This window comes from Oreochromis aureus, linkage group 3, assembly GCF_013358895.1.
Source record: "Oreochromis aureus strain Israel breed Guangdong linkage group 3, ZZ_aureus, whole genome shotgun sequence".
NCBI lineage: Eukaryota > Metazoa > Chordata > Actinopteri > Cichliformes > Cichlidae > Oreochromis > Oreochromis aureus.
Genome location: NC_052944.1, coordinates 87320362 through 87337858, shown reverse-complemented (window position 1 = coordinate 87337858; position 17497 = coordinate 87320362). Strand labels below are relative to the sequence as shown.

The 17497-nt window shown below is 41.9% G+C and overlaps 1 protein-coding gene across 1 annotated transcript; it reads left to right on the top strand.

Moving 5' to 3' along the window:
• Window positions 1–2719: 2719 nt before the first annotated feature.
• On the top strand, window positions 2720–17256 carry LOC120437796 (macrophage mannose receptor 1-like). Its single transcript, XM_039608348.1, has 5 exons — window positions 2720–2904; window positions 4220–4350; window positions 4619–4667; window positions 16188–16571; window positions 16668–17256. Exons 3-5 carry the CDS (start codon window positions 4619–4621, stop codon window positions 17063–17065), a joined length of 831 nt encoding a protein of 276 aa, XP_039464282.1. The 5' UTR covers window positions 2720–2904; window positions 4220–4350; the 3' UTR covers window positions 17066–17256.
• The last annotated feature ends 241 nt before the right edge of the window (window positions 17257–17497 follow it).

The window sequence follows — 17497 nt, the reverse complement described above, 5'->3', positions numbered from 1 at the left end:
CACCATCCAGCCCCACGCACGGGGCAATCCACGGTAACTCGTTAACGGAGATTTGCGGCGTTATGGCGTTAATGTCATTTTAACAAGATTAACACTGACAGCACTAGTGGGAACACAACGAATATGACTGCACATTTACGCTGACATCATCCTAGTGCAAAGACAAGTGGAAGCAGACAAAAAAAACAAGAACGCATGCTACAAACTTTACCCGAGTCATTTAGACAGCCGTTAGCACACGATTCTCCTTATGGGGACCTGATATGTTTACTATGCTGCTGAGAACATAGCCCAGAAGAAGCGTATAGTATAGCTTTTATTTTGGAAAGAGCCATTTCTCTGTAATAAACTCTCTTTTCCAAAGATGAGTGATTTCTCAATCAGATAGATTTATTTTATTTTATTATTTTGTTGTTTCAGCAACATTAAATTTAAAAACTGTACTTTTGAGTTAAAATATATATTTATAATTTTAATAAATGACAAATTAAAAAGGCATGAACATTTTTTTGTATCGAAAAAATATCGAACCGTGAATTTTGTGTATCGTTGCACCCCTAATATATATGTGTATGTATGTATATGTATGTATATGTGTATGTGTATGTATATATGTGTGTGTATATATATGTGTATGTATATACAGTTCTACCTGTAAAATTATACATGGTAAAGTCAGAGATTTCTGTCTTTTCACAATGTTGCACACAAAATGTGCTTGCTGTGCTCTCACTCTCCTCCCCTGCCCATCTCAGGACACAGACCAAGGTCAAACACCCAGGTCATAACACTGCTCCAAGAATCTAATGGTGTGTTCACACTGAACGCAATAGACGCAAACAAAAATGCGCCAGACGCCCCTAACTTGACGTGTGTCCAACGCGAATTAATCGCGCTCAAAATATGCAATTCTGACACGCGTGAACCGGAAATGTGGGAGGAAGTTGTGCCAGACGGTATGTTTGCAAGATGGCAGCTGTCGAGCTAGCGTTTGAAGAGAGTCTCCCTTCTCTATTTACTGTGGAGAGCAGAGCAGCGGCGTAAAGGACGTCCTCGCCGTACCTGGGTCCATCAGGTCCTCCAGAAGCGTGAGCAGTTTGGTGAGTTTCACCAAACTGCTCACTGGATTTACAAAAAGTGTGCAATAATTGTTTAAACAAAATCAAGCGGAGCTGCACCGCTTGAAGGATTGTCGGAGCATTAAGACTACTGAGGAGCCTCGCGTAGTAATACGTACTGTGCTTCAACGTAATGGGACCATAAATGGCACCTGTTAAGAGACATGGTTATGAAGCAGATTTCAAACTGCAGACTGTCAATCACGCAGTAGAACTTGGGAATAGAGCAGCTGTGAAGTCTGTCTCTTTGTTATTATGCTCATCATCTTTTAGTTTACATTTTGACTGCACAATTGTGAGCTCTTTGTTATGCACAAAAACAACATAGTTTTCTTTTATTTATGGAGCATTATTATTTAATAAATGCTCATAATTTATTTTTGAGTAGTTTTTTTCATGTACATCTATGCTGTATCTTAATAAAAGTGCCTGTGTGAAATCTGGGACACAGCTTTGACTAAGAACTGTCTTTTTGTTCTTACTTTACAGCTTTAAAAAATATCGAGATATATATCTTATATCGCCATCCAGCTAAAAAATATCGAGATATGAATTTTGGGTCATATCGCCCAGCCCTATTCATGACACACTCTATAACTTATGTCAGTATGACTTGTCTGAAAGAAGTGAGCTTCACTGACTTATCGACTGATATTGGACTCCTTGTGCAAAGTTTAACAGTCTCTTCCAGAGTAAATAAAGCTAGATGTTTCTCACCTGGCACAGCTGAGGTAAACCATGGCTAAGTGTTGATATTATTCAAATTTATTAAATGTGGTGGATACAAAAATTGTATTTGTACATGAACAGTAGCAGAAACACACTGGCTACAACCATTATGGGATATGTCATAAATGGCACAGGCAACAGTGGGAGTGACAGAGACACAACTGGGGAACAAGGGAATAAACACAGAGACAAGACTATATTCTCCGGGCATGGAGCAAAAGGGAGGCAAGATAACGGAAACCTAAAGACTCAGACGACATAAACAACACAACCCGAGAGACGAGAGAGGGTGAGAGAGCAACACACAGAGACATGACTAGGGGAACAGACAGATAAACATGAAGACAACACTGACCTCACAGGAGGGGACACACAGAGGCAAGACCCAGACAAACAGGATATTGAGACGAGACTTGGCATGAACTGGACTGGACACCAGACAACACACACTAGAAATACGGATAACTAAACCAGGAACAAGACACACAGAGAAAACTGTAATGAATAAACAATATTCTAAACCATAAACACAAAAACACTGAGTCAATGACGCAGGTACTCTAACAGGATACTGTCTAAATGTTATGTTTTTGATAGCTGACTAACACATGTTTGTCCAATTTGAGCCACTGTAACTAGAATCATGCATCGGGATTGGAAAGGATAAGAAAGCAGAACTTCACTTTACTGCAATCTACTGAGATCTAGCAGTGAACATTTTACATAATGTAACTTCAATAACAAGTCACACTGTCGAAGCACTCAGTGTTTGTGCATGCCACTGTAACATCATTATTCTGCCCTTCTGTTGTTGCTTTATTGAGTTTCTTTGGCTGGGGCATTTCTCAGTTTCCCACCAGTGGGCAGTATTACCCCTTGAGTTTTGTGGCTTCTTCTTTGGTTGTTTGGTGTGCGCTACACTGCCCCCTTTGGTGATGTGTTGTAAGCAGCAGAAAAAGTTCACTCAAGCAGTGTGAGAAAATGCATGGAGCAGAAAACAACCTGCACAACTTTAAGCCCAGTTTACATCGTTGGGGAGTTTGTTGAGCCATAATCTGTAAGTAAGCACTGTCTAGCTTTATTTTCTGTAAGATTTGTTACTTTCATGTTACTTAAAAGGGTATTTGAACGTGTAAAGAAAGATGTTTATGGTGAATGTAAAGCATAAGAAAAGCTATGTTGCTAACTTGTTTTTGGTTACAAAATATGTAAATACTGATGCTTACATATTATTTTACTGTATGTTCACAATCTTACAAATTAAAAGAGGAAGAAATGGTCTTCAGTTAAAGACAAAAGACATAAGCGATGTGTCCTGTCGTTCCTGGAACCATCTCCTCTTATGTTAAGCTCGCTGCATAGGGTGAATAGCCATACATTCACCTGAGGGCAGCAGAATCATACTACATACAATACTAAAATACATTATTATTAGTGCTATTAAAATAGTTCTTTTTAGATGTTCTATTTCCAAACAGCTCTAAGTTTGCTAGTGGATGAACAGTGTCTGGCTCCCTATGTTGAAAGTTGCATAAAAGAGAATCATACACATCATATGTGACAGAGAACATCTGATAGTTAATGGATTACAGGGATCTACAGGGGTTATGGTGCAGCCATTGCCATAGCCTAATAATGTAACTGTATCCAGTTTACTGACAATGCTAATACAGTGGTAATCTTCTAATGTAGACAATACCACATATAATACTCTGCAACCAGTCCCTCCCCTTAAAAATGACATTTTGTTAAACCACTAACACCTTGTTACCAGCACCTATGTCAGGGATGTCCAACTCCAGGCCTCAAGGCCCTGTGTCCTGCAGGCTTTAGATTTCACCCTGGGTCAACACACCTAAATCAAATGATTAGTTCATTATCAGGCTGCTGGAGAACTTCAAGGCATGTTGAGGAGGTCATTTAACCATTTAAATCAGTGTTGGATCAAGGACATATCTAAAATCTGCAGGACACTAGCCCTTGAGGCCTGGAGTTGGACACCTCTGACCTATGGTGTCTGTTCCTAGAACTTGTACAAGCTTAGTTTAATAGGAAACAAATGGAAATAACTTGATTTTCTTAATGATTTGCATTATGATGAGGCAGAGTCACCTTTTGGTCACCTTCACATGTTTCTTTAAGCCCCGAGGCCTATCATTTTTTTTCGAGGAAACATTGGTAGGGTCACATGATCATTGTTGGTCAACTGATTGTTGGTCAGTTGATTGTTGGTTAATATCTATTACACTGTACATTCCTGTAGAAAGAACAGAAGCAACATTAAAAAGATAAAATAGATCCACTGTCCTCAGGCCCAGAAAGGTCTCTCATCCTGTTGTCAGAAAGTAAACTTGTATTTGTGTTTCAAATAGGGACACCCAAATTCTGCAGAAAGCTCACTCCCTTCAGGTGTCCTAATTTGAGAGTAAAATATGTGTGAAGAACAAAGAAAAAACTCTTTGAACGTCAGCTTCAGTCAGCAGATGAAAAGATATGTTGTCAGGTAAGTCATCATTAATTTATTACTCTGATTTAAACATTTTGAAATACACATGTTTTGGGTGTCCAATTGTGTCAAGACTAAAGATCTATAAATGATAGATTTTAAATATTCAAACAGTATTGCATATAATTAATTTAGACATGTGCGCCAAACTTGATACTAAGAAACCTGTTATAAGGACAACTTGTTTTACTGGAGATAATGAATGTTAAAATTGGTGATAATAATTATGGTACATAATAATCATTTGAATATATCTGTTATACAGATGCCAAGAATGGAAGAAACCTGTTTACTGCTCATCCTGCTGCTCTCAGGTCTGTGATATTAATATTTTAAACATTTGAAATATAACCCATGATCATAATGAGATAAACTGATGTCATTTGGGTAATCAGATTACATGATAATTTTTTAATTGACATATTTATTAACACATTTAACACAAGGACAGAGAAAATCTGCATTTTCTGATACCACAATACCTGCATTCATTTTAAATCTAAGTTCTTTATTTTTTCACATTTAGATTTTTGATTTGTAGAAAATTTGGGGGGTTATTTTTGTAATAATAAATCTAACAAACTTCATGTTTTGGCTGCTTCATTAGGGATCAATACGTTTCTGCTTCTAGTTGTTTTTCTCCTCGTTCTAAAAATTACTGATATTAACCACATCCTGATGTATTGCTGGTGCTGGTCCCAAGGCCATATTAAAGGAGAGAGTTGTATCACAAAGATGCCCAAATAGACTGGTTCTTACAGTGGTATAAAAAATTGTTTGCGCTCTCTCCGATTTTCTATTGTTATGTTTGTCACACTTAAATGTTTCACATCATCAAACTAATTAAAATTTTAGACAAAGCTAGCACAAGTAAACACAAAATGCAGTTTCTAAAAGGAAGATCTTTATTATTAAGGGAAAAAAATCCTTTGTGAAAAAATAATGGAACATGAACAACAAAGTAATTAAGATCTCTCAGAGCTCTAGACTAACTTTTTGCCACAGTTGCACTGTTTCAGTTTTCAGTTTTATTTGTCATATGCAAGTTAGCACAGGGTCAACATCGCAATGAAATGTGTTTGACGAGCAGCGGTCTCTCAGCAGCATGATACAGTAGGAAAAAATATAATAAAATATAATATAATAAAATAAAATAACAAATAGAAAAATAGTAAAGAACAAAATATTAGAGAGACATGGTAAAAGAGAAAAGATGACTAAATATATATGTATCTATAAATATAAATATATGTACACTAGTGATTAAATAAGAAAATCTTGAAAAGAAATATGACGGGAGGGCAGATGGGATATTGTACACGAATGAGCAGCAGAAAATTACAGTATTGCACTTTTTAAATATAAATATCAATAACAATAAAGTGAAGTGACCAGTGCAGATTAAACAGAGTACTTGTGAAGCTGCAGGGTAGCTTCTGAGTCCTGTGTTGTGTGTGTTTAAGTGTTGTGGTTGATGTGTCGTATGGCTTGATGGTAGAAACTGTTTTTAAGTCTTGTAGTCCGAGCAGACAGACTCCTGTAACGTCTGCCAGATGGTAACAAGGAGAACAGCTGATGTGCTGGGTGGCTGTGGTCCTTGATGATGCTGTGTGCTTTACGGAGGCATCGCTGGTGATAAATGTCCTGAATGGCAGGAAGCCTCGTGCCAGTGATGTGCTCTGCTGCCTTCACCACCCTCTGTAGTGATTTACGGCTGCTGGCAGAGCAGCTTCCGTACCAAACTGTGATGCAGCTCGTCAGCAAGCTCTCGATTGCACACCTGTAGAAATTTGAGATGATGCTGGCGTTCATGCCAAACCTCCTCAGCCTCCTCAGGAAGTAGAGTCGCTGGCGAACTTTCCTGATAGCAGTGTCTGTGTGAAGGGTCCAGGAGAAGTCCTCAGTGATGTTGACTCCAAGGAACTTGAAGCTGCTGACCCTTTCGACCTTGACACCGTTGATGTGGATGGGCTGGTGTTCCCTGACTGGTCGTTTCCGGTAGTCCACTATCATTTCTCTAGTTTTGCTGATGTTGAGAGTCAGGTTATTTTCCAGGCACCACTCGTACAGTGCCATCACCTCCTCTCTATAGGCCGTCTCATCATTACCTATGATGAGTGCACTGGTGCATCTAACGTCTTTTCTTAGGCGCACCCAAATTTTTCAACCGCATTGCTTAACACCGCAGTTTTATGTGTTCACTTTTGATTGTACAATGATTAACTAACAATCTTGTCAACACAAAGATCTTTATTTGGAGCACAGTTCTACAAGAAAGAGAAGTTACTTAAAAAGTGGTTGTGCTTTAATAATAATAATAATAATAGTAATAATGGATTGCATTTATATAGCACTTTTCAAGAACCTTAAAGCGCTGTACAATTCCACTATTCATTCACTCTCACATTCACACACTGGTGGAGGCAAGCTACAGCCATAGCCACAGCTGCCCTGGGGCAGACTGACAGAAGCGAGGCTGCCATATCGCACCATCAGCCCCTCTGGCCATCACCAGAGTGCTTTGGCACTCTTTGGCAATATTGTAGACAATGTTAAACTTAAACTTAATCATCACATCAGCCTCCTCTGACGACCGGTTTGCTGCTGCCTGCCGCTGAAAAGCAGTGTGGAGAGGGGAGATTTGGGCAGTGCATTTATTGCTGCATATAATGTTTTCTGGCTTTACTGTGCTTTTTCAACGTTCAGAGGTTGATGGCTCCATGTCAGAGCACTGGCTATGAATTTCAGATGGATCAGGCCTTAACAAAAAAAGTTATCAATAGTTCTTTTCATCTCTTCTTATTACCCACAGCTACATCCACTTCTGTTGGGCTTAGGCTACTCACTAGGGCTGGGTATCAGCTGATTTCTGTAATCCATGCGATTCCGATTCAATTTTGCCTCAGACAGTCAGAAATATTATAATTCTGATTGTGAAGACATAGCGCTTCACATGATCATTTATCAGTACTGACACTTGTGAGATTTCATCAGAGATGTGAGCATCACAGCAGTTTCCTTTGTGTCAAAATAACTGAGGATAAAACAGAAAAACATGAAGGAGATTTTCCTGGCCTGGCTTTTTATGGCAGATAACCTTAATAATATTCTGCAGTAGATCAAAAACTGAAGAAAACCATGAATCAATATATGAACATTACCATGCTGCTGAAGTGAAGCAGAGCAAAGTTACAGAGGTTTAATTAGAGACAGCCAAGCTTTTTGCAGTTTTGCATAATTTTAAAAAGTTTAAATTTCTTCAGTATCTGTATTTCTTCAGTAGAAATTAGGCTTTCTTGTCCGAGGTCATTTAAGTAAAAAAAAAAAGGAAGAAAGACAGTGGCCGATAGCGCTGTAAACAACGGTAAACTGCTGGGTAATAAGCAAGCGAATAATTCAAAAAACAGAGATTTGAGATGGGAAACTGTTGAAGTACACAGAGAGAGAGAGAGCTGTGCATGAAGTGTGATTTTATCGTGGTGGAAGCAAAACAGCAAAAGTAAGAGGAAATTAATGATGATGTTTATCAAATGTGAAGCATAGTTTGGATCTTCTTTTGCTGCTTGTTCAGTGAATTTTGGTTGGAGAGAGACAAAACCTGCAGCATCAGAATCTTGCGCAAAAAAGATGTAAACACAAAGCACGGTCCTGCCCCTGACCATCTCTGATTGGTTTAGTCCAGACCTTCCCAAAGTGTGGGGCCCGCCCCCTAGGGGGGCGCAGAGCCATTGCAGGGGGGGCATGGTATGAAAAGGGAAAAAAAAAAAAACTTGGACAGTACGCATTTTGAGTGCGATTACGTCACCGCCACGCGACGACGGCTGTCCCAATTCAAAGTGCACTTCAAATGCATACTCCAAATGCGCCGTCGATTTCTCCAAATATCAAGCATGGTCCGGTGCACGCTTCGTGGTCCCATATATCCAACAATTCATAGCACAGCGGTGGGTGTGGATAATTTTGCCACAAAATACGGCAGAAGGGAGCGGCCGAAGAGTGAACTGTCAAAAGTAAGTACTGAATATGATGTCACTTATTTATGTGCGAATGTTTAATAATGAAGAACATTAAAACATTACTGTTATCCACATGTCGGCAAAGTTGTGTGACATTAGTGATGTTTGTACTTTCAGCGTTAACTTGGTTTTAAAGCCTCTACTTCTAAATATATATATATATAGTTGACCTTAAACTTACAGAGAATCTGATGATTTTATGGATAATTAAAGTCAGTCATATATCCACAAACACAACAAGCTGAAAGTCAGTGATGCTGCTCGGTTTGCAGTCCTGAATACCACGGCACAAGCAGGATTCACTGCACTGTTAATGTTAGCTATGTTATATTGCTGCCTCTGTTCGGTGGTGTCGAGCCAAACGGACTTTAACGTGTGTTTGAACGAGCTGACGGTTCACTCGTTAAGCTGAAAGAAAGATGCTTTAATCACAGGAGTCACACATGTGTCCACTGTACCATCTGGGAACTCTTCTTGTTTAGCACTCGTAATAACACAAACACTAAATCCTCCTTCTCTTGTGCTGTTTTGTAGCAGTGTATACACCTGAGACTGTCACCTGTCTGTCTGTCCTGCACTCTCTCTCTGTTTCTTTCTCTCTGATTGTGGAATAAAAGTATGAACATGTGTTTATAAGTTACACTTGTGTTTGAATCCTGCAGCTTATCACACATTTGATTTCCATGTGTGACAACTGCAAGTGTCCAGAGTGAGGACAGACTGAGGGACCCACTGCTGCACGTCATCTGTGAGGCTTTGCACCCCTGATGATCCACCAGGACAAACTCAGCAGTGTGTGAGGAAGAGGAGGAGGAAGAGCCAGCAGCAGCTGACAGATGGGGAGAATAGACAGACTGTTCCCTGTTTGTGAAGGACTGCTAGAAAAGTTTAGAATAACTAATTGTCTGTCCTGAATCAGTCTAATTAGGTAATGTTCAAATAATTTGATCATTCCAGTGTTTTCAGTGTGGGAGAAAGTACTCAGGGCCTTCAAGTTACACACTATGAAAGGCAGCAACAAGTTTAATGTTCAGAAACCTAAAGTATGTATCAGCAGCAGAATGGAGCTAAAAATAAATGTTTGTTTCAGTTCTATGAAGCTTTGAGTATTTGTGATTAGTAGCACTGCTGTGTTTGTTGCATCATATTGCTGTAATTGTTTATATGCTTTATATATTCTGAGGTAAGTTGATCTATAGTGTTACATCATATTCTATAAGGATGTTATGTGTTTGTATAGTTTCTGCCCAGCTTGACCGATTTAGCAGAAGTCAGCCTGTTTAAGGCTCTGATATCTATTCTGTATGACTTAAAGCAGTTATGACATGGTCTGATTTTCTCACCCAATAAAAGAATATTTAATATATCAATCTACTCTTCATTTTATCAGAAACAGTTATCACAGCTCGAACATTTTCTTTTTACACACATACGTAAGCATTGAGCCAAATGTAATAATGCCAACATATTAAACGAACAATATTTGTCTCTTATGCATAATACATCTATATATACACTGTCAAAGATGCTTGTCTTTGAGTGAAGATTTAAGGTGATAGGAATTATAAATAACTGCAACTTGAATCTGTGACCCAGAGTTCAAGCTCACTGCTGTAACATATATATATATATATATATCTATATATATATATATAAATATATATATATATATGGTACAACATAAATGCTATGGCAAGGGGGAGCCAGGACACCAGGTCAGGGGGGAGATATCATCACCCCCACCCGAGATTGGGTACCAAGCCCCAAGTGCGATAGGAGAAGGATCGTTGAGTGCGAGAGGAACTGACCTGAAAGATAGGATCATGGCCAAGCTTGAAACCTGGACCCCCCGTCGCCGGTTACCAAGATTACGTGAAGTACCCGCAGAAGGTCTGCTAGATGATGTTAATGCAGCGCTATGGACGATACCTACAGCCACGATTACCGAGACTAACAAGCTGATCTACAATACGGCAGCAGTGATCAGTGAGATGCTTGGCTACAAGTTGAACAGCCACAAGGGAGAGTACCCTCCATGAAGAAGGAGGCTAGAGGCTAAAATCAAGGTAGCACGGAGGGAGGTCAGCCAACTATCGGAGTTGCATAAAGGCACAATGAAGAAGGTGCCTAAGAAGTACAGCAAGCTGTCCATACCTGAGGCCTTGGAAACTGCCAAGCAAAGACTCACAGCCTTGGCCAGCCGCTTGAGGAGGTACACCAGAGAGATAGAAGGCAGGAGAATAAACCAGCTGTTCTCCACAGAACCAGCAAAGGTGTACTCTCAGTGGCAAGGGAACAATAAGAGAACAGCACCACCAAGGCTGGAGACGGAGCAATACTGGAAGAGTATATGGGAGAAGGACGCAACCCATAACGGCAATGCTCAGTGGCTAGTGGATCTGAGTGCAGACCATAGCAACCTCCCTGAACAGGGTCCAGTAACCATCACGGTGGCAGACATCCAAGCAAGGGCCTCTAGTATGAAGAGTTGGACAGCACCAGGCCCCGACATGGTTCACGCCTACTGGCTGAAGAAGCTGACTGCACTCCACGAGTGTCTGGCACATTGACTGTAGAAAACATGGACGACGCGACTCCGCCTCCTACCATTGTGCAAAAATGAAGCCAAAATATCCCGCTTGTGGAGGCTGCCATCTTGCAAATTTGGAGCCAGAGTCTGCGCAGTAGTGACTTGAGGTGGAGCGACTGTGTAACGCTCCCGCCCACACACCCACTGGACATGACCGCAAACACGCCCCCCTACACTTTTTACGTAGCCCGTCTGCTTGAGTTTTTTTGCTGGTTTACCGCGACTGACGACTCGTTTAATTAAGGTAAATACAACCATGTCACTGTTATAAAAAAAGACACACAGCTTATCATCTTATAGTTCTAAAATCACTCTGTTGTTAATTCGTTTGCTAGATTAGCCGCTAGCATACGCACTGTGTTGGAGGCTTGTTGCTAGCTAGTTAGCGATGCTACACACCTGCTACTCTAATAGTCTGTATTATTGAAGGATATAGCATTTCTTATTTTTTTTTTTTAAATCCATTTTTAGACAGCGATGAGATCAGCTGCACACTCTACAGAGGCCCAGAGTTACTGTTAATATCAAAAATATAATGCTGTCCTTTGAGGTTTTAACATAAGACTGTCAGTGTCATGGATCTAAAACTGTTTAAATCTTCAGAGCCCTCTACAGCCTGGTAACATGGAAACTTTAAAAACATCAGCAGAACGTTTCAGTAGTGTAGTCTAATTTGTTCTTTTCATTTAATAATAGAGTCCATATTATATCCACAGCTACATTCACCCTGGGGAGAAACTAGTGAGGGAGACCATCAGGACCAAGCTGGGTTTCCTGGGTCCAGAGGTTTGGAGAAACGTCTTCCTTTTCTTTCTGTCCTGTGCCAGATGTTCTTTTGACCAACTGAGAGAGACTTCATTTAAGAAACACCAGGAAGACTGAAGCTCATCCCATTGATCAAGCAGGACTCATGATCTTCACCAGCAGCTCCCTCACAGGGAAATCTTCAGCACTCCTCCGTAGGCCCGATCCAGGAGATGGATAAACCCAGCATTTCATGAACACTGTGATGGAGACCTTTGGTTTGTGTAATGTTATAAATACTCAGATACTCCCCAGAGGATCAGCAGCTTTCTGAATCACCAAACTGAGGTCCTGTTAATGCTGATATATAGTGACACAGTTACAGGGGTGATTAATCCTTTTGTTTTTTGTCTTTAACTTTATCAATAAAGCTGCAGCTTTCACTACAGCATGTGTGGTACTTTAACCTTTGCACTGTTTTCATCAGTTCATTTTGCAGTTAACATGTGAACATGTTGGATGATCTGTCTCCTGTCACTGGGTGGTGCTGAGGTCTGAATCTGAGGGCAGCTCCTGTAATCACAAAGAGAACAGAACCATCACAAACTCAGATATAAATTTTATCCCTCAAAATTGAAATAAAGCTGATTCTTCTGTCCTCACACACTCAGGATCTGAAGTTCTTCTCTTACATTTTTTCAGTATTACAGTACACTACAGTACTTTAATCCATAGTTCCTGATTAATGAGGAGTTACTGAAGTACAAGCTTTTAAAAAAGATGTTACTGTCTTTACAGATGTGGCAAGAGACTGAAAACATGCTGTTGTTTGCACATATTTAATAATCAGCTCTGCACAGGAGCTGAAGCAGCGTGCAGCCTGTTGCTTTTACAGTTTAATACTTGTAATAAAAGTACAGTAACAGTAATTAGTGACTGATTAGCCCGGAACGTTTCTCTTGATTTCTTTAGTAAATTCATTCACCTGCACAGATTAGCTGAACGAACCCTGATAGCCGAGTGCTCATCTTAGCTAGCTAGGTCTCAGGAGCTAGCTAAGGACAGTAGTTACGGATTAGCTTACAAACACGATTAACTTACCGAAAAACTGCAGCAGGGCCTCGGGTCCTTCTGTCGGCTAGTCCAGTTTACTGAAGAACACCTCAGGCTGTCAGGTTAAAACACTCGGTCGTGTTTTCGTAGCGTAAACGCTGGCCCTCCTCTCAGAGCCTACGCTCGATCTGCTATTCCTGAACACAGATACGCAAGTTTCTCCGTGACTGCAGCTGCCAGTCAAAGCTGCTATGATGACGTTTCACCCCAATTTAACATCACCGCAGTAGGAATTAGAATCAAACTTATGGGAAAGGAGACCCCTTGGACATCAATCAGCATGATGAGAACTATTGATAACAAAAGAAAGAATCTTTGGAAAAAAATTATCTAAGGAGAATAAATTTATTTTAGTCTGACCCCAGTCCCATCCGCTAACATGGAGGAGGTGGGGTTTATGACCTATACTGCAGCCAGACACCAGGGGGCGATGGAGACGTTTTGGCTTCATTTTGGGGAGCTGTGGCGTCGTCCATGTTTTCTACAGTCAATGGTCTGGCAGCACAAATGAACCAGCTGCTAGTTGACGAAAGACACCCGGAATGGCTAACCGAAGGTCGGACGGTCCTGATCCCCAAGGACCCCAAGAAGGGACCGGTCCCCTCCAACTACCGACCAATAACTTGCCTCAGTACTACATGGAAGCTCCTGTCAGGCATCATATCGGCTAAGATGAACAGGCAAATGGGTCAATACATGAGCGGGGCACAGAAAGTGATTGGCAAGAATACCAGAGGCGCAAAACACCAGCTACTGGTAGATAGGACAGTCAGCCGAGACTGCAAGACCAGGCTGACCAACCTGTGCACTGCCTGGATTGATTACAAGAAGGCCTATGACTCAATGCCCCACAGCTGGATACTGGAATGCCTAGAATTGTACAAGATCAACAGGACCCTAAGAGCCTTCATCAGGAACTCAATGGGGATGTGGCGTACAACACTAGAGGCCAACTCCAAGCCAATAGCACAAGTCACCATCAAGTGCGGGATCTACCAAGGAGATGCTCTGTCCCCACTGCTGTTCTGCATAGGCCTGAATTTCCTCAGTGAGATCATTAACAAGACTGGCTACGGATACCGAGCAGTTGTCAGCCACCTCCTGTACATGGATGACATCAAGCTGTATGCCAAGAGTGAACGAGACATCGATTCACTGATACACACCACCAGGATATACAGCAATGACATCGGGATGTTATTCGGCCCGGAGAAGTGTAGTCGGATGATAACAAAGAGAGGGAAGGTAGTCAGAACTGAGGGGATCGAGCTACCAGAAGGCAACATTGCAGACATAGAGGAAAGTTACAAGTACCTGGGGATCCCGCAGGCGAATGGGAACCATGAAGAGGCAGCTAGGAAAGCTGCAACCACCAAGTACCTGCAGAGGGTCAGGCAAGTCCTGAGGAGTCAGCTGAACGGTAAGAACAAGATCCGGGCTATCAACACCTACGCCCTGCCTGTGATCAGGTACCCAGCTGGTATAATAAGTTGGCCAAAGGAGGAGATAGAAGCCACTGACATAAAGACAAGAAAGCTCCTTACCATGCATGGAGGGTTTCACCCCAAGTCTAGCACCCTGAGGCTGTACGCTAAGCAGAAGGAAGGGGGCCGGGGACTGGTGAGTGTCAGCACCACAGTCCAGGATGAGACAACGAACATCCAATACATTGGGAAGATGGCCCCAACTGACCGAGTGCTCAGTGAATACCTCAGGCAGCAGAAACCCAAGAAAGAGGAGGGAGACGAGGAACCATCATGGAAGGACAGGCCCCTGCACGGTATGTACCACCGGCTGATAGAGGAGGTGGCTGATATCCAGAAATCCTACCAGTGGCTGGACAAAGCTGGACTGAAAGACAGCACAGAGGCACTAATCATGGCAGCACAAGAACAAGCTCTGAGTACAAGATCCATAGAGGCTGGGGTCTATCACACCAGGCAAGACCCCAGGTGCAGGCTGTGTAAAGATGCCCCTGAGACAATCCAGCACATAACAGCAGGGTGCAAGATGCTAGCAGGCAGGGCATACATGGAAGGCCATAACCAAGTGGCCGGCATAGTGTACCGAAACATCTGTGCCGAGTATGGCCTGGAAGTTCCGAGGTAAAAATGGGAGACGCCCCCAAGGGTGGTGGAGAATGACAGAGCTAAGATCCTGTGGGACTTCCAGATACAGACGGACAAAATGGTGGTGGCTAACCAACCGGACATAGTGGTGGTAGACAAACAGAAGAAGACGGCTGTAGTGATCGATGTAGCAGTTCCGAATGACAGCAACATCAGAAAGAAGGAACACGAGAAGCTGGAGAAATACCAAGGGCTCAGAGAAGAGCTCGAGAGAATGTGGAGGGTGAAGGTAACGGTGGTCCCCGTGGTAATCGGAGCACTAGGTGCGGTGACTCCCACGCTAGGCAAGTGGCTCCAGCAGATCCTGGGAACAACATCGGAGATCTTTCATTTATGTCAAACAATGCTGCATGAAACATTTCTCGCAGTTAGCATCATGGTTGCTAGGCAACCTGAACAGCGCGACGAAGGCTAGACCGTCCCATTTCACAAGCCTCTCACTTCCGCACGTCTCGTACTTATAGTACGCACCGTATGTAGTACGCGTAGTGCGCGTACTTCAAGCGTGCAGACCCTGAATTGGGACACAGCCAGTGACATCTCTGAAAACATCGGAGCAATTTTGGAAACATGTTCTATTTTGACAACCTGACCAGACATGTGAAGATTACGCCACTACATTCGTGACTAAAACAAAATTAAATTAAAAATTAAAAGTGTAGTTGGTGACAGACAACAGGGTACTTTAAAACTTTATGCTACTGCCATTGCTATCTGTGATTTGAAATGCATTCTGGGATACCTGGCTGCCCCAAGTCCACACAAGCAATCAGTTATGTAGGATCAACTTACTTTGCACGGCAACCAATCAGATGTTAGAGAAGCTGCAGTGGCATATGTCCGTATAACTGGTTGGTGAGAGACATGTAGAACCCATAAAAAGTAGCATTTAAAGTAGTATTTAATCAAACATAATTGTTTGATTAAATTAAAACCACGGGTAAACCATATGAACTCAAGTGAACCTAGAACTCACATGAGCGAGCTGTTATCGGGACAGGTGCACGCATACACACACGCACATGAACCCACACGGTAAGTGAGGGGGTAAGGTTGAAAGAAACATTTCTGGCTAGGTAGTACAACACAATAGCTGGGGTTCCTCCTCCACCTCTAGTTATTCTCCATATAGTTTGACTATTTAAATGGTTGTAATTTTTATTTTTGTAAATTTGTCCTTTTCAGTGATTCGCCCAAGAACCCAGTTTACACAATTAAAAACCTTTGTTTTATTTTTCTCAGGAGGGCTTTCCACTCTTCCTCCCCACTCCAGAGAATACCACTTTGTGAACCAGCTGATGACCTGGACTGAAGCTCAGAGTTACTGCAGAGAACACTTCACTGACTTGGTCACCATCTACAACAGCAACATCAACCAACTGCTTTTCTCAATGTCACCAAGGATCAGTACTGGGGCTTGGTTAGGTCTCTATAATGATCGTTACAGCTGGAAGTGGTCCATGGAGGGAAAACTTTTTAATGTTGGCAGTACACATGAATTTTTGATCTGGGCTAACGGCCAACCAGACTGTCTAAATGGAAAGGAATACTGTGTGGCTCTTCAGGGACAAACACAGATGGATGATAGACCCTGTGGAGATTCTTACCCTTTCCTATGTTACAATGGTATTAAAAAAAGGCTTGTTGCCCTAGTTATCCCTACAATTGTGTGAGATTTATAATGTGTTTTTCAAAATTCATCATTTTTTAAATCTTTCACAGCCAAAAATACAAGTTACATCTTAGTGATGGAGAGTCGCTCCTGGTCAGCGGCCCAGTCGTACTGCAGGACATACCACACAGACCTGACCAGTATAAGAAGCAAAGAGGAGAAATCCAACATCACGCTCACTTTGAATGGATCAGGGGCTCAGTATGTGTGGATTGGCCTCTACAGGGATCCCTGGGCCCCCTGGTCTGACAACACAACCTCCACATTCACTAACTGGGGGTCTGCTGAGCCTAATAATGGAAATTCAATTGAGTACTGTGGAGATTTGAATTTACTGTCAGGGAAATGGTATGATTGCTACTGTGATGCCAAACTCTTTTTTTTCTGTTTCGCAGGTGAGGTCCAGAATGCAAACACTGTAAGATCCTGTCATCATGTGAAATACTAATGTTTGTGTTTTTATATGTGGTTCATTTTTAGCAGTGACAAAGCAAACAGTGCTGAAAATGAAGCTTCAGTCAGAGGCAGACATGCACAGCACAGAGATCCAGCAGCAGGTTTCACAGCAGGTCAGCAGTTCAGTCACCAACACAAACTTGACACAAGTTCAAACTATGCTTCATGTTTTTCATCATCTGCACATTTTGTCCAGCTGTCAGGCCTCATGCTGTCAGAAGGACTGACAGACTTCAGGATTCGTTGGAGGAAAGTCCAGAGTTACCATGACGACCAGATGAAGAAGCAGGATGACTGCAAAACTGAAGTCTGACTGGACTGAACCACTTCATGTGTGAAGTTAATAACATGCTGTGCTGAGCTGTCTCATCCTTTAAATCTTTCAATATATCAGAGTGTAAAGTTCCACCAACAGCTCATTTGT

Bases quoted from the DNA above. Each gene is read 5' to 3' on its own strand.
- LOC120437796 (XM_039608348.1), top strand. From the start codon at position 4,619: ATGCCAAGAATGGAAGAAACCTGTTTACTGCTCATCCTGCTGCTCTCA. The intron at 4,668-16,187 runs GTCTGTGATATT...TATTTTTCTCAG, and splicing joins GCTCATCCTGCTGCTCTCAG to GAGGGCTTTCCACTCTTCCT. The intron at 16,572-16,667 runs GTATTAAAAAAA...AATCTTTCACAG, and splicing joins CCCTTTCCTATGTTACAATG to CCAAAAATACAAGTTACATC.